General features: G+C 55.6%; 1 protein-coding gene across 1 annotated transcript in view; it reads left to right on the top strand.

The window, feature by feature from the left end:
• NFIC (nuclear factor I/C (CCAAT-binding transcription factor)) overlaps positions 1-22,245 on the top strand; it is a 59,757-nt gene that overhangs the window by 26,646 nt on the left and 10,866 nt on the right. The window contains exons 5-10 of the mRNA XM_015566974.1: positions 808-928; positions 9,872-9,943; positions 13,728-13,802; positions 14,536-14,659; positions 15,253-15,377; positions 21,306-21,431. Coding sequence (XP_015422460.1) covers positions 808-928; positions 9,872-9,943; positions 13,728-13,802; positions 14,536-14,659; positions 15,253-15,377; positions 21,306-21,431 — 643 coding nt within the window. The remainder of the gene's footprint in view (positions 1-807; positions 929-9,871; positions 9,944-13,727; positions 13,803-14,535; positions 14,660-15,252; positions 15,378-21,305; positions 21,432-22,245) is intronic.

The raw sequence follows: 22,245 nt of genomic DNA, 5'->3' as shown, positions 1-22,245 counted from the left end.
GTGCGCGGCTGCCCTGGCCCCCCGGGGCGGGGGAGACCCCGGCCTGTGAGCCTCGGGGCAGGACGGTGTCTGTCTGTGCTGTCTGTGCCCGGAGCCTTGCACAGGGCCTGGCACACACGGGCGCTCAGTGCACGTGCTGAATGAAAGAACCATGGCTTCCCCTTGGGCCTGGGGGTGGAGGCTCAGGGACTCCAGCGCTTGGTGACAGCTGGGCGTCCGCGGAACCTGCTCTCACCTTTCTGGGGAGGGACACGAGGAGGTCAATTACCGAACGCCTCCAACGTGGAGCTCAGACCCAGAGTCCGGCCCTGTGGACACACAAACCACGTTTGAGCAGACGCCTGAATAAGTGAGGGAGTGAGCCGGACAAGCATCTGCAGGAAAGGCATGCCAGGGAGAGGAACAGCATGTGCAAAGGCCCTGGGGCAGGGCCGTGCCCGGTGTGCCGGAGGAACAGTGAGGAGCGCATAGGGAGCTAAGCGGGGAGAGGGAGCTGGTCATACAGGGCCGTGTGGGCCCCGGGAAGGGTTTGGACTTTCATACAGTTATAGACCCAAACTCAGTCCAGTGGGATGGGGACTAGGGCAGAGGTTTGGAAAAGGGGCCGAGGGAGGGTGTTCCAGAAAAGATGTTAAAATGGGCCGGGAACGGCGGCTAGAGTTTGCCTGAGCGGGAGGGGGCCAGGGAAGGTGCCCGAGGAGCGTGGCGGGAGGAGGAAGGCCAGGTCACGTGTACAGAGGCCTTCCAGGACCAAGCTCGGTGAACCTTCCCCGGCGAATGTTTAAAAACGGCTGGTGACACGGGGAGCTGGGAATTCCAGGGCCTGGCTTTGGCTCTCTCTCCAGCTGGCTGGCGCTGGGAGGCCGACGTGGCAGCCCAGCAAAGCCAGCTACACTTGGAAGGCCGCGAAGGTTGGAAAATAAACCAGGTGAGCTCTCCATGGCAGCCGGTGCTGGTCCAGCAGACAAGCCGCTGGGCCCTAGTAGGAACGCTAGGCTCCCCTGTATCCTGCCAGGTTTTAGATACGTGTAATTATCGTTTCAGCAAGTCCTGTACTTTCTACATCCCAAAGATTAAACCCAGGGCCAGCTTGTTATGCCGGCTGGGACGCTGCCCACACCTCCTCCGTGCCCTCCCAACACCCAAGAATCCAGAATTCACTCAACAGCCAGAGACTCTGTGTGTGTGTGTGTGTGTGTGTGTGTGTGTGTGTGTGTGTATTTTGGTAAAATATAATAATAAAAGGGTAATATGCTAATTAGACCAGACATCATTCTGGGCATCCTTCCTGATGAAGCCGGGGCCAGAGGAAAACCAGCCCAGGTCCAAGGTGCCTGCAGGCAGCCTGAGGAAATCCAGCCTGGGTCCTGGGTGCCTGCAGGTGGCTGGAGGAGGGAAGCAGCCTGGGTCCTGGGTGCTGGAGGGAAGCTGGTGCCTGCAGCCGGGGGAAGAAAGGCCTACTCTTGCATGAATTTTCATGCATCGGGCCTCTAGCATTTGTAATAAAATTCACCAGCTTAACCACTTTTAAGTGTATAGTTCAGTGACATTGAGTACATTCACCTTGTGCAACTGTCCCCACCATACATCCTCAGAACCTGCTCGTTTTCCTAAACTGAAATTCTGTCCCCATTAAACACTACCTCTCCACCCGCCTCTCCCAGCCCCCGGCTCCCACCATCTGCTTCCGTATGGATCTATGAATGTGACTCCCTAGGGACCTCCTGGGAGTGGAATCACACAGGATCTGTCCTTTTGTGTCTGGCTTATGTCACTGAGCCCAGTGTCCTCCAGGTTCATCCGCCTTGTAGCAGGTGTCAGAATGCCCTTTTTAAGGCTGAATAATATTCCACTGTCGGGATGGACCACATTGTGTTTATCCACTCATCTGTCGATGGACACAGGTTGCTTCCAACTTTTGGCTGTTGTGAAAAATGCTGCTATGAATATAGGTGTGCAAATACCTGTTTGAGTCCCTGGTTTCAATTCTTTGGGGTTTGTACATAGGAATGGAATAGTTGGGTCATAGGGAAATTCTATGTCTAACTTGTAAGTGTTTTATTTTATGTATTTGGTTTTGAGGGAGAGAGAGAGATCGATTTGTTGTTCCACTTATGCATGCATCATTGGTTGATTCTTGTATATGCCCTGACTGGGAATCGAACCCATAACTTTGACATATCGGGATGAGGCTCTAACCAACTGAGCTACCCGGCTAGGGCTCAATGTTTAAGTTTTTGAGCAACCGCCAAGCTGTTCCCCACAGTGGCCGCACCATTTTCCATGCCCATCAATAGCACATGAGGGTTCCGCTTTCTCCACATCCTCACAGCCAGGCATTTAAAAATGTAACACAGGTCATGTCCTGTCACTACTCGTCGTGCTGAAGAGTAACACCCAAGCTTCTCACTGCAGCCCACGTGGCCCTGATGGCCTAGCTCCTCTCCTCTCTGATCCCCTTTGCTCACCATGTTCTTCAAACATCCCATGTTTAGTCCTGCCCCAGGACCTTTGCACTTGCGACACCATCTGCCCCAGCTCTGCCCATGGCTGGCTTCTGTCCATTCCTCAGTCCTCCGCACGAACGTCACCTCCTCAGAGAGCTTCTGCCTGACTTCTATTTTGAAAGCCACCCCCAGAGCCTCCCTCTGTCCCCTCACCCAGTTTCATTGCCTCTGTGGAACGTAGAAACGTCTGAAATTATCTCAGCCTTCGCCTGTTTGTTCTTTTCCTGTCTGTCTCTCCTCCCTTGGCTCCCTGCCATTTCCCCGATGCCTGGCAAGCAGTAGCTGGTCAGTAAACATCTGTGACATGAATGCCGGTGGCACCTTGATCTCCCAGCTACGAACTGGGAGTTTTAGCCACGGGGATGAGAGCGGTGGTCAGGTGCGCAGGGGGCGGGTGCTCCGGGGCAGGAGGGCGGCAGCAGAGGCCACGGCGGTGCCTCCGTCGTGGGCTGGGCCAGACCGGAGTTGGGCCGTGGCCACGGACAGGAAAGAACAGCCAGTACAGTCCGGCAGCGGGATCCAGGTTACGTTTCTATTGTCGCCGTGAGCATGTGTTTGCTCGAGCAGAAGGCTGCAGGGGGCGGTGACATGCCAGCTGCACATGAGCACCCCCACGGGCCTGGGCCCCAGCCAAGCGCGGATGTCACTTGAAATACAGCTGCTGCCGAGGGCCAGCTCTCGCTCACACAGCGCGTGCGCGTCGCTGCACCCCGTGCCTGCTGCGGAGAGCCTGCGTGTCAGTTTCTAAGGACATTTTTGAGGAAGGTTCCAGAATGAGGGGAGAGCAGGAGCCAGGTGGATACTGAGGGAACAGCCCGTGCTAAGGTCCTGGGGCAGGACCCCGGGCAGAGTGTGGAGGGGTGGGGGCGGCGGCCTGTGTGACTGGAGCCGAGTGAACAAGGGGGAGAGAGGGAGGAGGGGAGGGCGGGGACGGGCTGAGGGCAGGTCACGCAGGGTGTTGTGGGCCACGGGGAGGACTTGGACTCTGGAGGTAGGAGCCCTGGAAGGCTGTGAGCAGAGGAGGGATAAAATTGCTTAACTTGTGAGTTTGGCAAAATGCTCTTCCCCAAACAGGTTTACCCCCTGGTCTGTGGTTGGCCCCTCTCCTCCTTGAGCTCTAAAATCCTCAAACCAATAAGGTCAGGGAACAGCTGAGAATGCCCACTTTACAGATGGGGAAAACCGAGGCTCAGAGGGGAGAGAGACCCAAGTAGTCCAAGTTCCCAGGCCAGGCTGTGCCAGAGCTGGGACTCGAACCCAGGGTTTGGGGCACAGCTGTCGTTTCCAGAAGATGCCCCACCTTCGGATGAGCCTGTGACCTGCCGCCTCTTCCTTGCGATCCCAGTGCGTCTGACAGGCTCTGGGAGGCCCACACCGGCCCCGAGAACTCTGCAGCGATGCCTTTTGACCGGGAGCCCCACGCTCAGGGGATGTGTATTCACATCTCGGGGACCCCACAGGCGTTCCCTAGCTCAGCTGCCCACAGCACAGGCTTCGGCTCACCAGCTCCCGCCACGTGCCTGGGCTCTTACAGCCTGTCCGTCCACGTTGTCCTCATGCTACTCAGAGTGCATTGTGAGCCAGATCGAATGAGCGGACTGCAGAACACGGGGCGGGGCGGGGTCGACAAGGTCAGGAGGAAGGTCACGAACAAGCAATGCTAAAGTTCGATAAGATGTTCATTGTTATGTTTTTCCGAGAGGAGCAACCAGAACCAGGCCGCCGTGTCGTTTTCCTTGCTGTGAGGGCCAGCGGGGCTCAGCCTCAGGCAAGGGCGGCTGCAGGGAGTCAGTGTATCCGGAGTATCTGTCTCCCAGTCTGGAATATGGGCGCGATCATCACGACTCTTCTGGGGGAGTTTTGAAGTTTAAATGAGTGCACGGAAGCGACTCTTGGAGCCTCGCAGTCTAGAGCAGTGGTTCTCAACCTTCCTAATGCCGCGACCCTTTAACACAGCTCCTCATGTTGTGGTGACCCCCAACCATAAAATTATTTTCGTTGCTACTTCATAACTGTAATGTTGCTACTGTTATGAATCGTAATGTAAATATCTGATATGCAGGATGTATTTACGGTGAAAGGGTCGTTCGACCCCCAGGTTGAGAACCGCTGGTCTAGGGGATGCCGGCTAAGTGTGACTGTTAGATGTACCGTCTGAAAAGGAGATACCCTATCAACTTTCCCAGGAGCTGGTCTCAGCCCCTCATGTTCCAGGGCTGCCCCCCGTCCCACCCCCCGACCCCATCCCCCGCATCCCAGGGTTGTGTGGCCTCCCTTGCACTTGGCCGAGCCTGAAACCGTCCTCCTGGTGTATGTGGAGATTTGTTCATGGCCTGTTGCTCCCCCGTTAGGATGTCAGCGCCACCAGGGCAGGGACTTTGTCCATGTGGTCGCTGCTGTGTCCCCAGAGCATTTGGTGCCCAGGACACACTGAGTGTCAAAGGAGAGAGGTAAAGGCAGTGCTGTTTAGCTCCGATTTACGGATGAGGAAACAGGCACAGAGGCATGAAGGACTTGCCCGGAGCACACAGCAAAGGGCCTGGCTGGTCACACACGCTCTGTCCCACCTTCTTTTCCTCGTTTACAACCCTATAACCCTGTGCAAAGGGATCTGACCCTTTTTTCCATCAGCACCTCCCCCTACAGAGCCTTTTAGACATTCTTTTTCCCGAATCACTTCACCCCACGAAATTTTAGTATCTATTAAATAGATGCTATTATACCTATTTATGTAGTGTATCTATATCTATACATATATTTATATTCTATACGTAAAAAGAGCAACATTCTCTAATCCTCTTATACCACCCCTTAAGAACCAGTTGTTGCCCCCACTGAGAATGGACAGAGCTAGACGAGGGGCCCCTCCTGGCCCTGCTGAGATACAGGCCGGTCACTCTGGGGAAGGGCTGTCCTGGACACTGTGGGGTGCTGACCAGCATCCCTGGCCACCACTCACTCGATGCCAGGAGCACCCCATTGTGACAAGCACAGCCCTGGGGGCCAGAATCACCCCAGTTAAGAACCTCTAGGCTAAGCAGACAGCTTCTGATACCACCTTTGGGAACCTGACTCACTGAGCTGGGCCTCAGTTTACCCACTTCGTCAATGGGGCGGATTGAATTGGACGGCACCAGGAAGCTCTTAGCACGGTGAGAACTTGGCACTGGAAGCTGCCCGCTTGGAGGCTGGGGCTGGGACAGGAGCCATCCTCTAGCGTTATCTGCTGCGGATGCATCTGTGGAGACGGGAGGGAGATGCATTTCAGGGCTGGGTGTCTAAGTACATGGAGGAGGAGGAGCTCGCTGTGCCTCTACCCCCCCTCCCCCCCTTTGTCCAGGGAACATCCAGGGCAGCTCCGCCCAGCAGAGCCGGCAGTGACGCTGGCCGTGTTCAGCACGGTCCCAGTTGGTCGCCACCAGCCACGGATGTGTGGCTGTGGTGTATTGAAAGGCGACCAGTGCAACTGGTGTCCTGAAAATTTCATTTCAATTCATTTCATTTAAATGCAGAGTCGCATGTGGCTAGTGGCTCTCCTACTAGACAGCTCTCGAAGCTGACCCAGATGACAGGCAAGCGGTCAGCAGGTGGGGGAGAACTGTTTTGAGGTTTCAGAGATGATTAGAAAGAAGATGGCATCATAAAAAGGAAGGAGATTCTGACACAGGCTACAACATGAATGGACCTGAGAGCATTACACTCAGTGAGATAAACCAGGCACGAAAGGACAGATACTGTGTGGTTCCGCTCTTACGTGGTCTCTAGGGGAGTCAAAGTCATAAACATAGATGGGGAGAGCCAGGGACGGGGGGGGGGGGCGGTTAGTGTTTAATGGAGACAGAGCATCAGTTTGGGAAAATGAGGAAGTTCTGGAGACGGATGGTGGGGACGGTTATACAACATTGTGGATAGAGGTAATGAGCTGTACACTGAGAAATGGTGAAATTTTGTGCTATGTTCTTAACTGCAATCTGAAAGTTAAATGTAAAATGAGATAGCAAATAAGTACAACATCATATTAAATTATACTTATTTAAATTAAAAAAGATATTTCCCAGGACAATGGAGAAGGAAGAGATCTTCAGCCCAACACAGGGACCTGCAGAAACCCACAGCTAACGTCAGGCTTAGTGGTCAGGGCGTGAGCGCGCCCCTGACGCTCAGAGGCGAGGCGGACTGCTGCCCGCCGCTCTTTAACATTGCTCTGGAGATCCTAGCCAGTGCAATAAGGCACGAAAAGAAAATCAGAGGCCTATGGATTGGAAAGGAAGAAACAAAACTGTTTCTATTTTATTTGCAAAGGACATCATGGTCTACATAGAAAATCCCAAGGAATTAAAAAAAAAAATAAAGCTTTTAGAACTAAGAAGTAAGTTCAGCGAGGCTGCAAAATACAGGATGCACACAAAAAATCCAACCGCGCCTCTAAATGCTAGCAGCGAACAATTAGAAACAAAAGTTAAAAACACAGTATCTTTTATAATCTGTCCCCAAACCTACCATGTATTGATTGGCAATTGGATGGCAACTGTTTTACACTTCATATTAGCTAACGGGGTGACTCACCAAACCCGGGGAGGTGGGGTTTGTTATCTTGCCCATTTCAGAGATGAGGAAACCAAGGCTCAAAGAGGTGGTGTGGCTGGCCTGAGGTCCCAGAGTGAATGAACAATGAGACAAGGCTCCAGCTAGAGCCAGCCATAGCCTAGTGCAGTCGCTTGTTAATGGATACAGAGCCACCAAGGCAACAAACAACAAAGCTGGCAATAATAGTAATGAGGCTCCTCCTCCGTTTGATGCAGCACTTACTGCACACCAGCCTTTGTTTCGGGCACTTCATTGCAGCCTTATCACCTTTCCCCCGATGAACAGCCTTCAGGGGAGGTGCTGGGGTTGTGCCCATTTCACAGATGAAGAGAGTAAGGCTCAGAGAGAGATGCAGCATTGCCTCTGAGGCCCACAGCCTGGTCTGCCTGGTTCCAAAGCCACAAGCACAGAGGCGGTGCTCAGGAAACATGCCCGTTCCGGAGTGTCAGCCAGGCACTGCTGCCTGCTGAGTCCCTGTGGACACCAGTTCTGGAAGAGGGTCCCGTGCCCGAGGCCCAGAGCCCGGCGGATGAGTGCCCAGGCTGGGCACTTCCCAATGGAGTGGCCACCGTGCCCAGCCGTGGGGCCATCCAAGCGGGACTGGCCAGCTCCGAGGGGCTGCTGGCTGCCCAACCTGGAAGTGGCCACAGGGCTCAGGGCCGAGCCGGGCACACTCCCCTCGGCTGCTGCCCAGCCATGCCCAGCCCAGTCGGCCACGGCTGGGGCTGCAAAGCCAAGTCAGGAAGGAGCTGCTCCCATCCATCCACTCCAGGATGGGAAACTGAGGCACGGGGCCTCGCACCGGCCCCTCCTGTGCGGTTTATGGCGCCCTCCACCTTGGCAGCCAGTAGGTGTACCACACACGGCGTGTGCAAAGCCGCTAGCACAGTGCCAGGCAGACAGCAGGAGCGCGTGACTGTTTTAGGAAGTATCCGCGTTATTATTATCTCCATGACAACACGGAGGGAACAGAGGCCCGAGAGGGGAAGTGACCTCGCCACGACCACACCTCCTCTGAGGCTCCCAGACGGACGGGAACTCGGCGGCTGATCCCAGAAGCCAGATGGCGCACGCACGCGCAGTGTTGGATGTCTGGCCGCCTGCCCGGGCGAAGAAGAAACACAGTTGACCCTTGAACAACATGGGCTTGAAGAGCATGGATCCACTTCTACGTGGAGTTTTTTCCGTAAATACTGTAAACGTGTTTTCCGTTCCTTATGCTTTTTGAACAACCTTTTCTCTAGCTTCCTTTATCCTAACAGTACGGTCTATTGTACATATAACAGACAAAGTGTGTGTTAGACTGTTTATGTTATCAGTAGGGCTTCTGGTCAACAGTAAGCTATTAACTGAGTTTTGGGGGGAGTCCAGTGTTACAAGGATTGTTAACAACGCCCCTGACCCCCACATTGCTCCAGGCTCAACTGTGACCCTCATCACAGAGCACAAGGGCTGTGGGGTGGGGACCTTGTCATCATTTTAACACTGTTTTCCTTGCCTATAAAATGGGGACAGTAACAATGCCAGCTTGGTGGCTATCTTAAGGATTTGAGGGAGCATATAAAATGGGAACAGCAATATCTGCAGTCATCTTAGGGATTTTAAACATAATCTATAATAATAAAAGGGTAATATGCTAATTAGGCCAGACGTCCTTCCGGACGTCCTTCCTGACGAAGCTGGGGCCGGAGGGAAGCCAGCTGGGTCCCGGGTGTCAGAGGGAAGCCGGTGCCGGAAGCCGGGGGAAGGAAGGCCTACCCTTGCCCGAATTTCCGTGCATCAGGCCTCTAGCGATGATAATAATGAGGACATTACCATATTGGCCCAAGCGCTTCATATGTATTATCCCCTTGTCACCTCCTGGCAACCCAGTCAGACTGGGCCGTGCTCACACCCATTTGAAAGAGGAGAAGACTGCAGCTCAGAGGAGTCGGTGACTGGCCTACGGTCACACAGCGATGGCTCTCGGCTCTGGGTGTGGCGGGGCAGCGGGTATGGGGGGCCTGGCATTGGATTGTGATTCCCGGCACCTTTCTGTTTGACCTGAAAGACAAATGGGTGGGTCCTGGGTTCTGTGCAGCTGGGCTGGGCCCTGGGCCCCCCTCAGCCTGGGTCCTGGGTGGGTGTGGGGCGGCAGAGGGAGCTGGCGTGATCGCCCTCCATCCAGGCCCCTGGAGCCGATAACGCTGAGCTCAGCGTCTGCCCGCGGCACCCGTCTGCCAAGGAGCCTGATTATTTTTAGATAAGATGGATGGGCAAGTGCTGGGGCGGGAGGTAGCCCGCAAGCCGGGCAGCGGGTGGGGGCATTGCAGCTGCAGAGGGATGCCCCTCGGCCCCCTCCCTGGAGACCCTGAGTAGCACCCCGAGACCAAGGGCTGAGCCCTTAGGACTTGAAGGGCGGAGGCTGAGAGGAGTGGACCCCAGGGTTCAAGAACTCATCTTTCTGGCCTCAGTTTCCCCATCTGTAAGCTCCTAGGACCGAGGCAGGATTACATGAGCCCCCCTGTTTCACAAATGAGGAGACTGAGGCTCAGGGGAAGAGCTGTAACCCCTCCACTGAGTCGGCCCCTGCACATGGCGTCTCGCCCTGTGTGTGAGGCCACATTCCAGCACCTGGCTGCACCGGGAGTCCCGGCACCTGTGCTGACGCCTGCAGGTGCCCGACCAGACACCCACGACCCTCTGGGGCAGCAGCCAAGGGAGGGGCCAAGCAAAGACTCCGGGGCCTGGAACGTCCAGGGCCGTCCTGTATCACCAACTCCTTCCTCTCTTGGCAGACGCGGAGCAGAGCGGCAGTCCCCGGGCCGGGATGGGCTCTGACCAGGAGGACAGCAAGCCCATCACGCTGGGTGAGTCCGGGCAGGCGAGGGGTGGTGGGCGGGGCCGTCCTCATATTGAATGTGGGGGTCGTTTTCTGAGCACCCCCTCGCGTGCACTGGTGGCTCCGTGTGTGTGCCTGACGCACGTGAACAGTTCGTTCCTCACAGCGACGCACTGGGGCAGCTGCTGGGTGGTTCCATTTTGCAAGTAAGGAAACTGAGGCTCAGAGAGGTGAAGGCACTCCCTCAGCCCAGGAGAGAGGCCCTAGGGCACCCTGCATTCCCAGGGGATATTTAACAGTAAATAGGAAGGTCAGTTCTATGTTGGGAGGTGGAAAGTGGGAGAATTTGCCTGAAGCAGGGCTGGGAGCAGAGCCCTGAAGAATGGAAGGGATTTGGAAGCTGCTTCTGCCCTGCCCCCCTCCATCCCCCCCATCCCACAGTCTGTTCTCTCCAAAGTGGCCAAAGGGCGACGGTGAGCACCTGAGTTAGGGCCCACCCTCCTCTGCCCAAAGCCCTCCAGGGCTCCCACTTCGGGTGGAGGGTGAGCCCAAGGCCTTCCCACAAGCCCCCCACCCCACCTACCCCTGTCCCCTCCCTGCTCTCCCCTCCTCCCTCTCTCCCCCTCGCTCACTCTACTCACTTGCTGTGTTCCAGCTACACAGGGCTCCTCCTCGTTCTCCCAACATGCAAGGCATGACCCCGACTCGGGGCCTTGGCATGTGCTGTGAGCTCTGCCTGGACAGCTATCCGCTCTCCTGCCTCCAGCTCCCAGGCCTCCACTCAAATGCACCCCTCAAAGGGCCCTCAGCTCCAGCAGCCTCGGCCACTCTGATCACCGCCCTCTGTTTTACTCCCTCCGAGAAAGTTAGTGATTGCTTATGTGTTTGCCTCCTGCCCTAATGGGACATCACTCGGGCAGAGGTTTTTGTCTATGTTGGTTACTATTGTGTCCTCCGTGCCTAGAATAATACCTGGTACACAGTTAAGTGACTCAATAAATATTTGTAGAGAGAAAGAAAGAAGGAAGGCAGGTATGAAGCAGAGAGAAAAAAAGAAACTGGAGAGATGAGAAGGGAGGGAGGGAGGGAGGAAAGCCAGTATGTGAGGGCATCCTGTTGGAGGTACCGGCCCAGCCATGCCCACAGAGGCTGGCTGGTTCAAGGAGGTTCCCAGGCCCCCAGGCCGCTCCTCACGGCCATCTGTGCCCAGAGTCCTCCTTGGCCTCCTGAGACCCCGGAACCTCCTTCTGACTCAGACGTTCAAGGCGGCTGGGCAGCTGCACACTTGGGCTGGTCCCCTGAGGAGCTCCAGCGTCTGGCGGAGGAAATCACTTCCTTTCCACCCGCCAGGGAGTCCCCTGGAGATGGAGCTGGGCGAGTGCTGGACAAACAGGAAGCCCCGGCGCGGGGAGGGCAGGGGGCCTGCCGACACCAGCTGGCCAGTGGGGTGGGCAGGAAACAGCCATGGCCACTTGCCCTGGACACTGGGGGTCCGCCGCCCTGTCCTTCCTGGGATGTGGTGACCCTGTGCTTCCCAGCGTGAGCCTGGGAAGATGACAGGTGCTCAATGAATGGTGCGCACAGAGCTTGTCATCAGGAAGGCTGTGGCTCCTGGGCTGTCCAGGATGTTGGACCGCAGGAGAACAGCACCATGGTGAGCTCCCTGCAGCTGGTGCTGCCCCGTGGGGGCCGGAAGAACTGTGCCCAGCACTCTCACTCACACACACACACACACTCTCTCTCTCTCATACACACACTCACACACACTGGAAACAGAGACCTCCTTTCACTGAGAGCTTCGCCTTCTAACGTTAACCCTGAGGCATCTGTGATTACCAACAGACCAAGCAGAATGAGACTACAATGAGGTTGTCAAGCCAAGCCTTTGTTTACAGAACAAAATCTAATTACCTGAGGATCGGTGTGGGGAAACGGGCCAGGATCTGACCTGACAGCGACGGGCTTTTAATGTTTCAGACCATCTATTTTACGTTCAGCCTTGAGCGGGTGACTGGACCCACAATGATTGTGCATAGTAGCTCAGAAATCGAGCTTGCCATTTCTACTACACACACACACACACACACACACACACACACACACACACACACACACACGGCCTAGAGATTCCTGCCTGCCCACCCCACACCCTTTCTGACCACTCTCCCAGAAGCAGGGCTGGGAGCAGAGCCCTGAAGAACGGAAAGGGTTCGAAAGCTCCTTTCACTCCAGCCCTGTTGGCCTCCACCTTGCCAAGTGCGTTCCAACCCCAGGGCGTTTGCACAGGCCATTCTTGCCACCAGGAACTTTGTGGCCCCCAGGGAGGTGGTGAAACATCACATCTATGATCGTCCCAACCGGAGTGGCCAACACGTGCAGGGCAGTCACCCTGTGCCACTGCTGCTGTTCTTGGCACGTCCCACACTTGAACGCACGTATTCCCGTTTTCCACCGGCAGGTACCCCAGGGTCTTGGTAAAATACTGCCCTCTCCGTGCGGCTTTCTCTGAGCCTGTGAGTCAGATAGGTCCCCTTCCCAGGAGCTTCCTCACCCTGCCCGCCCTGCCCCTGCCTGACACACCTCACACTGGACTTAGTGATATTAACATTTTTTCTATTGTGATAAATGACACCTAAGATAAATTTTATCATTTTAACCCGATTACAATGTAAATTCAGTGGCATTAAGTACATTCACAATGTTGTGCCACCATCACCACTCTCTAGTTCCAGAACATTCCATCACCCCAAAAGACACTTCATTCCCCCTTAACAGTCACTCCCCACCCCACCCCCAGTCCCTGGCAACCACGAACTCGCTCTGTCTCTGTGGATTTGCCTGTTCTGGACACTTTACACAAATCCAGTCACTGCTCACGCGGCCTTTTGAAGCTCAGTGTCTGGCTTCCCGCACGGAGCATCATGTTTTCAAGGTTCATCCACGTGGTAGCGAGTGTCAGTGCTTCACCCTTTTTATGGCTGAAAATACCGTTGTCTGGATGGGCCACGGTTGTTCATCCAGCCATCCAGCCATCAGTGGGCACTGAGTTGCCCCCAGTTCGGGCGGTCACGCGTCGTGCTGCTGTGAACATCTGTGTGCAAACCAGCCCAGCCCAGAGAGCAGAGTTCTCTTCCTCTGAACTTAGGTGGGAGTGGTTCTGGGGACGCAGGCTTTTCACTTGTGCCCGTGGACCCTCTATTCAGCCTGTGGTCTGAGCCTTTTTGCCAGGCTCTGGCTAGGGACACGGCAGGGCCTGGGCAGAGAAATCCCTGCCTTTGTGAAGCCCCCAGTCTGGAGGGAGAGAGAGACTGAAGGACAGCATTGCCTGGGGTGATGATTGATAAAGAAAGCAGGCCTGCCCCTCCTGGGTAGTCTGGTTCATAGCTCTCAACCACCCAGACAACAGGGTATATGGTCCCCATTTTCAAGGTTAGGGAGCATAGAGGGGAAGGGATTTGCCCAAGATCACCACTGAAGGGGTGACTGAGCCGAGATTTGAACCTGGGTCCGGCCTCTGCTTGCAACCTGCTGCAGCTTGGGGAGCCCCGAATGAAGAGGAGGCTGGTTATGGGGCCCGCCCGGAGAAGGGGAAACTGGATGCAGATATTAAGAAAAGCATGTCCCCTCCAGCTGTGTAAGGGCAGAGGGACACTCCACCTGGCTGGAGTGGCTTAGTTGGTAGCCCCACCACTGCAGGGCTGCAGGAAAAGAGGGGGTGACCACACAGGCTGGGTCCAGCCCCGAGTCTGGACAGCGCTGGGGTGTTGAGGAGGGAAACAGACACACTGACACCCATTCCCTCCCTTTTCCAGACACAACCGACTTCCAGGAGAGCTTTGTCACCTCTGGTGTGTTCAGTGTCACCGAGCTCATCCAAGTGTCCCGGAGTGAGTATACCCACCTGCCTGGGCTGGGACCCGGACAGGGGAGGGGCTTACAGAGGGAGGGGCGATGAAGAGTAGAAGGGACTTCAGGATGGAGGCTCTAAGAGGGAAAGCATCTCAGGGAGAGGGTAGGGACTCAGGGAAGAGGAAGGACCCCATCACCCCCTCTTCTCTCCCTTGTCCTCTCCAGCTACCTAGTCACAAGCCAAGGTTCCTAGGAAGGGCAGTATCCAGGCCCTTCCCAGAGCCCAAGGTCAGGGTGACATGCTCCTCCCCAGGAAACAGAATCCATATGCTGGGGGGAGTGGCTGAAGAACCTTCTTCCCGGCATCTCTCTTTCCTGGAGTCCCCCCCCCCCCATTTTGCTTCCTGCCCCCTATGTTCCCTATGAACTTACTGGGGACTCACCCCAGTCTCTCAGACACCCCCATTTGAATTCCACCCCAGGGAGTTTTGCTTAACCCTGACCACCATCTTCCTATCCAGATCAGCCTCTGGGAGTGCTGGAAAGCTTGGTCTCCAGCCCTGGCTATGCCTCTGCCTCACAGCACAGCCTTGGCTTCTCTTGATGGCCTTGGATGTTTTCTTTTGTTTTTTAAATCTATTGAATAAAGCCAGTCCTGGCCAAATTAAGAACCAGGCCAGTTTGGGAAGGGGCTCTCCCCACCCCTCCAGGGCAAACAGCAGTCCTGGACATCGCTCCCTCCCTCATTCCCCTCCCTGTCACTCTCTGCAGCACCTGTGGTGACTGGAACGGGACCTAACTTCTCATTGGGTGAGCTTCAGGGGCACCTGGCATATGACCTGAATCCAGCCAGCACCGGCATGAGAAGAACGCTACCCAGCACTTCCTCCAGTGGGTATGTGCCTGGGTCCCCATCTCTGGGCATTTCATGACCCCTCGCCCACCGTGAGCTGGCCCCAGCTGATTCATTCCTCTCCTTGGAATGCCTGCGCTCATGGTCTACTTGGGAAATGCCTACTCATCCTTCAAAACCCAAGTGCCTCCTTCCCTGACATCCCTCTCTGGGCTTGAGTCCTACAGGCCCAGACCGTGAGACTCCATGGGAATAAAGACACTGCCTCCTGCCGACATGTGCTGTGTGACCATGACTGGTCGCATCTATTTGGCCTCTGTGTCCTCCTCTGTAAAATGGGATCACAGTCCTACCGGTTGTTCAGAGGACGACAGCAGGCCAAGTCACCAGCCAGGCCTCCGGGCTTTAGTCACGCTCTGCTAGCTTCCTGCAGTGTGGCCCCAAGTGTCTCATCTAAGCAATAGGCAGGTTGACACAGGTGTTACCATAACTGGCTGAAAGTCTGGGGTTTCTTTGAGATCTCGCGAGAGCACCCTCCTCACCCCGCCCCCTAAGGGCCGGAAGTTACAAAGCCCGTCGCCTCCGCCCGCGTCTCCGTGGTAACTGGCCTGCGCTCTTCTTCCCTTTCCCCTTAGGAGCAAGCGGCACAAATCGGGCTCGATGGAGGAAGACGTAGACACCAGCCCCGGCGGCGATTACTACACCTCGCCCAGCTCTCCCACGAGTAGCAGCCGAAACTGGACGGAGGACATGGAAGGAGGTGGGGCTGGCGGCGGTGTGGGGACGACCTTCCGGTCGGGGTTACGCGGCGGGGACTACGTATTCCGGCAGGCACTACTTGCTTGCCAGGGAGCGGGAAGCGGGCCTGGATCCGTGAGGCCTCCCGGGAATTGTAGTCACGAGGCTGCGCGCAGCTGGAAGTCAAGTCCGGGCTCAAGTTCCCGGAGCTTTTTGGTTCCGCTCAGGCCGGCGTGGGTAGAGGGAGCCTCTCCCACGCCCGACTATCCTGCTCGTTGCCCTTCAGGGACCAGTCTTTGTGGGGTTCCTGATCTATAGGATTGACTTTAACGGTTCTGATCAACAGGGTGTTTCCTCTAGGCGTCTGCCCTAGACCTCATCCAGGGGGTCCTGAGATGTAGGATCCCTACTCACTGGGGTCCCCGGTGAAGTCCTGTATTAAGAGACTCCCACCTCCATGGGGAATCTTCCCCGGGTGATTCCAGGTCTCTCTTCTCTTAGCGCACTTTTTCAGGGGGGCTTCGTTCTGTTGCTCTTCGGTCTTCACAGGGACCTCTCCAGGCTCTCACGCGGTTCCTATTTTATAGGGTCAGCAGTTCCATAGTCTCTTTTCTATTGAGCACTGGCTCCTGGGGATTCTTTGTTTACATAACGTCTCCCCGAGTACTTTCTCCAAAGAGTTCCCTTTTTTGGGGAGCCCTGTCTCCACCAAGATTCTCCTCTAAAGAATCCCTTTCACCTTAAGGTTCTCTCCAGTGGGCCAGCATCTGTGACTCTCAGGAAACGGTGTGCAAAGTGGCCCACAGGCTGCCTTTGCTCTGGGGCAGGCATCCCTGTTATTTTTTTAGAAGCATCGCTCTACCCAGTCTCTTATCCCTTATCAAGAATTCACCCCGTGGGATAGCCTAAGGGTTATGAAATGGACTGTTGAATCTACCAATTCTTAGAGCTTCCTGGTGCCCCCACCTCTCTGAGCTTGTTTCCTCATCTGTAAAATTGGCGTGTTAATACCTGCAGTACCTACCTTACAGGTTGTTGTGGGGACTAAGTGAATTGATACAGCTGATATCCCTAGGACAGACCTGGCACTTAATAAGCACCCAATACACCAGGGGTCCTCAAACTATGGCCTACGGGCCACATGCAAATACAAATATTGTATTTGTTCCCATTTTGTTTTTCTACTTCAAAATAAGATATGTGCAGTGTGCATAGGAATTTGTTCATAGTTTTTTTTTTAAGCTATAGTCCGGCCCTCCAACGGTCTGAGGGACAGTGAACTGGCCCCCTGTTTAAAAAGTTTGAGGACCCCTGCAATAAGCCATAGGATGTGTTTTCTCCTCCTCTTCTCTTCTTTCCATCCTCCATAGTATAGAGTCTGCTTTCTCATAAAGATCTGTCCATACCTGTAGGATTCTCGAAAAGCAGCATTACAATAAAGAGGGCAGGTTCAGGCACCAGAGAGACCTGGGTTCAAATCCCAGCGCTGCCCTGACTTGCTTTGTGGGCTGTGTTACTTGGGGAACTTACCTGATCCTGGGTTTTCTCATCCTCAAAGCAGGAGTGATGACTAACTCTTCTTTCAGAAAGTTGGAAGGAGGAAGTGGAAGGATGTGGGTAGAGAAGCTATAGCACATAAGTGTCCAGGAAGCAGGAGAGTTTATTGTTGCTCATGTCTTAAAATTCCCACCTCTTCGAATCAGCCTCTTAACACATCTGGTTGACTTTTGAGGTCCCAGGTCTCCTCCCCCTCCACGGTGTGGGCTCCCCGAGCAGGTCCCTAACTCTGGGAGGACCTGTCTCTATTGTCAGGCTTTAACTTATGGGTCAGAGCGTCTCTACGGTTCTGCCTCTGTGGGTTCCCCGTCTCTATAAAAGACCCTGCATTCAATAAGCTTTACGTTTGATTATGAAAAACAGAAAACTCAAAGGAATAGTGCTTTCTCTTGCCAGTGAATGTCCAGCCATCAGCAGCCCTAGCAAGTGTAATGTGAGGGACTTCGGCTCCTGCCTTGTAATCCACGGAACAAGATGTTCATTTCCACCTCATGCCCCGAGACAGCTGCTGGCCCTTCAGCCCTCATTTCTGCATTCCAGGCAGCAGGAAAGAAGAAGGGTCAAGACTGGGCATGTCCTCTCCCTTTAAGAATAATTCTCAGAAGATGCACTTATCTTCTGTGTATCTCTCTGCTCCTGGGTTAGTCATGTGGCCACACTCTGCTACAAGGGGCATTGGGAACTGTAGTCTTATTTTGGACAATTATCTCAAATTTAAGGGTTCTGTTACTAAGGAAGAAGGGTAGAGCAGATATTGGGAGATGTCTGCCCTGTTATTTACAGATTGGGAACTCAGAAGCGCTTGTCATTAACTCTGTGATTGAAGAGGCTGTTTGCATATAAAGTATATACTGTTTAGAGCTGAAAGACAGCCTCTGTGATAGAGCCGCAGCAGCCCTGAGAGGTGGTACCATTATAGCCTTGAGTCTATTGATGAGGAAAAGAGCAAGGTTGGAAAGAACCTAGCTTTTAGTTCAGGAAGCTGAAAACAGAAAAAGTTTTAAAAGGAAGGATATGGTAGAGCTAGTCACTGTGGCTTAGTCCGACCTTCCTGCCCTGAGAAGGAAGTGTCACCAATAGGGGACCGAGGTGAAAACCTAGACCAGCTTCTGGTGTGTGATGGGCAATGAGGGAGCTGGAAGGCAATGTCACAGGGTGTGTGTCTCCCTCTAGCGTTCATTGGTTGCCTCCAGTGATGGCAAACTCACTCCCTCCTGTGGGAGCCTCAGTAGAAACCCCTACTGTACGCCTGTGCCTGCCCTGCAGGTGCTCACAGCTAGAATGGGAGATGGATTCATGTGTCTCCCTCCCCCCGCCCCCATCATTATCTTCCGTTTTCTCCTCCTGACTTCCTCCAGCTTCCTGTCTAGACAGCCCCCAATTAGCTGCTCATTAAGGGGATTAAGCTGCTTGGAGTACTTTCTCCCTTCTGTTGTGGCTGCGAGGGCAGTGCTCAGCTAACCCCTCACCCCAGCAGCCATACTCTGTTGCTTGGGAGGGTTAGAGGTCTGCGGAGATCACGCCAGCCCCACCCAGACAAGACCCCTGCAGCCACATCCTTCAGGCCCCATGAGCCAGCCTCCAGGCCACTGCCCTTTCCATGCCTGGGCCTGGAGTGCCCTTTCTCCTGGCCACCTCCTCCTGAGGCCTTCCCTGATTACCCATCCAAGTGGGGTAGGAAGAGGGCACCTTCTGCTCAGCTCCCAGGGTGCTTTGTTTTTGCTGCTGCTTTGGCCCTTCTGGGGACAGAGGCCCTTCACATACATGGTTGTTATAGAGGTGAAGCAAGCAGCCCGTCCCCGCCCCGCCTCTCTCCTCTGCTCCCTGGGTGGTGGAGTGTGGCCTGTGAAATTACAGAGTTGGATTTTAATCCCAGCTCCACCACTTGTTAGCTCTGTGGTCTTGGGCAAGTGAGTTCTCCCATCAGGCCTCAGTCATCACATCTGTGAAATGGGGGTGACTCCTGTAAGCCCTGCATGGGGTAGTTGTGAGGGTGATGTGAGAGCAGGCTCAGGGGGTTCTGCCCCAGAGCTCGCAGAGGGCCCTTACCCAGGGCTACTCTGCCCCCAGAGGACGCTGGGCCGTCCCAGGGAGAGAGGCCTCGCTGTGTTGTCAGTGCTCACTGATGGCCGGGCTCGGCGGAACTAAGCAACCATTCGCCACACACTCCTGTTGTCCGCCCTGTGTTCTGGGCGGTGGAGACCAGCAGTCAGCTAGAGGGGACCCCCTCCTCCCCACAGCCTGTGGCTTGCCACGCAACCTGCTTCCCGTATGTCACCGTGAATGACCTACAGGAGCTGGCCTTCCAGCGGGGGATGGCCTTGTCCTACAGAGGGACGCTCAGATGGGGGTACACAGGCCTGCTGTTCCCCGAAGAGCCTGTGCTTCGGCGGGACAGACGGGCGTGTGTATATCCTTAAAGGGGGCACGTTGGATGCTCGGACGGGGACCTGGGGGTGTATGTGTTGAGAGGAAGATGGCTGCTCAGAAGGGGGTGGCATATTACAGGTTAAATGGAGAGGCGGGGCTTAGATGGAGGACACAGAGCATGTGTTAGCTGATAACAGTGGGGGCTCAAGTGGGGGGACCTCTGGAGCCTGCCCAGGAGCACGAGGGTTATTCTTGCAGCACCTGCCGGGCTCCCCCTCCCCCATGCCCTGCCCTGGCTCCCAAAGGCCCCATCTCAGGAAGCTCAGGGGGGCGGGTCCACACCAGGCTATTTCCATCCAGGACAGGCTGTTCTAGGAAATCCTCCTAAGTGAGCATCTGACAGTCCTAACCTGGTTCTGCCACAGCCCTGCACCAGCAGAAAGCCTGCCGCCCTCCTTCTGTGTGTGTGCGCACACACACATGCACAAACACGCACACACACGCACACGCACAGCCTGCAGGGCCAGCCTCCTCTCCTGCCCACAGCCTCCACCCCACTGCTCCTCCTGTTCCCTGAGGAAGCCTGGGCCCTGGCTCCCAAGGCTTTGCTGACCCACACGCCGGGACTGGCTCCTTCAAACAGTGAGGTGCGTCCTCGGGGCCATCGAGGGCAGCAGGTTTGGCTCGCGATCCGTTCACCCCAAGCTATGCTGTTGGCGGGGACAGGAAGCTGCCTGTGTAGAAACGCCACAGGGAGAGGGGGCAGCAGTGTGTGGGCGGGACAGGGCTGGGGAACGTGTGCAGATGCCCACCCACAGCCATGGGCAGGAGACCCCAGCAACACTGACAGCATGCCTTGGAGGAGGGCAGGGGTTCCAACTGGGGTGACTGCCCACAGGGGACACTGGGCCCTGGCTACGGACACACGTGGTTGTCACACGGGGTGGGTGGGGGCCAGGGATGCTGGCAGCACGGCACAGTGGCCAGCACAGCCCTGATGGCCGCAGTGCTGGGAGATGTTTCTGGAGTAGACCTTGTGCTGGGTGGCAAGAAAGTCAGATCTGATCAGGGTCTCAATGGGAACATTTCACCCTGAAATAAATTTTAAAAATAATTTCTAAACATGTCCATCTCCAGGCCCCACTTCTTTGAGATCCCAATTCCAGGGATGGGGCCGGATCTGCATTTTGGGGGTGCATGCCACCATCCTTAGCTCTCACATTTGGAGGCTGGCAGAGTTGGGGTGCAGGGAGGAAGGCAAGGGGCACTCTCACTTCTTCAGGGCTGACTTGTGCCTGGCCTTGGTGCGGCCCATCCTCTGTATCATGGTGACGGCGGCTTCTTCCTGAGCCAGCGTTTGCTCTGTGCCAGGTCCCCATGGATTCGACATGTGCCCGTTTTACATCATTCATTCACTCATTCATTCATTCATTCATTTGCTCACAGAAGGTTGAAGGGGCTGAGCTGTCAGGGTTCCCAAGGGCCAGGGCAGGGGAGGTAGTGAGGCCCCCGTCTTCAGAGGGATGACAGTTAGCAAGTAATGCCAGCAGCTGGGTGTGCGGCAGGCCCTTCACACCTTATAGCTCATTTCATCCTCGAGGCGACCTTGCAAGGGTTTTCTGCCTTCCCCTGTAAGGATGAGCGGACACAAGCTCTGCGGCTTAGGGGCTTGTCGGGGTCCTCTCGGCTCACCAGTCCCCACCCCTACCCCCCCACCCCCGTCTGCTCACCCTGCCGTCTTCTCCGGGGGTTGGGCAGCCCTGGGAGGCCTGTCTCTGGAGTGAGAAAAGGGGCGGGGCCAGTGGGGGTGTCCGGGGCCTGTAGTGGCATCGAGGCCATAAACCCGGGCGGCTCCCTTCTCTACCGTGAGCCTCAGTTCGCTCCATCCATAAAGTCAACCCCCGGCCCCTTGCCCACAGGCTGCTGGGAGGAAGAGGGGCAGGGGCTGCAGCAGGGAGGCTGGGGTCCTGGGAGCGGAGCCACCCTGCAGGCAGCCCTGTGACCCTCTGGCCCCTCCCCTCAGGCATCTCATCCCCGGTGAAGAAGACAGAGATGGACAAGTCACCCTTCAACAGCCCGTCTCCCCAGGACTCGCCGCGCCTCTCCAGCTTCACCCAGCACCACCGGCCTGTCATAGCCGTGCACAGTGGTGAGCACTATGGGCCCCGGTGGGGAGGTGCCCCGGGCACTCTTGTCAGTCCCCACCAGGCCGGGGAAGTCCCACTGGCTGTCTGAGCACGAGTCCTGTCGCTGTAGCTCCCTGCTGGGCAAGGAGGCCCGGAGGTGCCGTGGTAGAGAGCGCCCAGGCCGGACTGTCTCTTTGGGCCTCGGTTTCCCCTTTTGCATGGGAAAGAGACACAGCCTGTGGTTTGCCCCTTAACCTGCTTCCCCTATGTCACATTTGCATAACCCATAGACAGACGATGGTGTGGGGCAGTCACAGAAGGAGGCAGATATACCTGGCGTGTGGCCAGGCACACGCGGGCCACACAGGTGATCGGGGGCCCTCCTGGCCACACAGACAGGAATTTCACACAAATAACAGAGGGACACAGGCTCCGGCAACCACAGGGTGTCAGCTGAGCCGGGCACACTGCACCAGGCCCTCCCAATGTCACCTGTCAGTTAGGGCTCCCCCGACCGACCCCGACCGGGGCTGTCATAGGACTGAGGGAGTTAAATTGTGATAAGCTCCCTAATGCCCCCTGTTGCCCCGTTGCGATGATAATGAATTGGTTCCATACAAGGGCAGAAATACATACAGGAAGGCAGGCGAAAGTCTCAGCACAACGGTGATTTAGGCCAGCAGCTGGCAAATCATGGCCCTCAGAGCCTGTTCTGATAAACGACATTTTATGGACCCCCCACCATACCCATTCTGTGGCGGCCCTTGGCTGGACAGCAGAGTTGAGTAGCTGCAACAGAGACCGTATAGCTCCAAAAGCCAAAAATACTAACTGACT

The sequence above is a fragment of the Myotis davidii genome, unplaced genomic scaffold, assembly GCF_000327345.1.
Source record: "Myotis davidii unplaced genomic scaffold, ASM32734v1 scaffold551, whole genome shotgun sequence".
Lineage (NCBI taxonomy): Eukaryota > Metazoa > Chordata > Mammalia > Chiroptera > Vespertilionidae > Myotis > Myotis davidii.
This window is presented reverse-complemented; position numbering and strand designations above follow the sequence as displayed.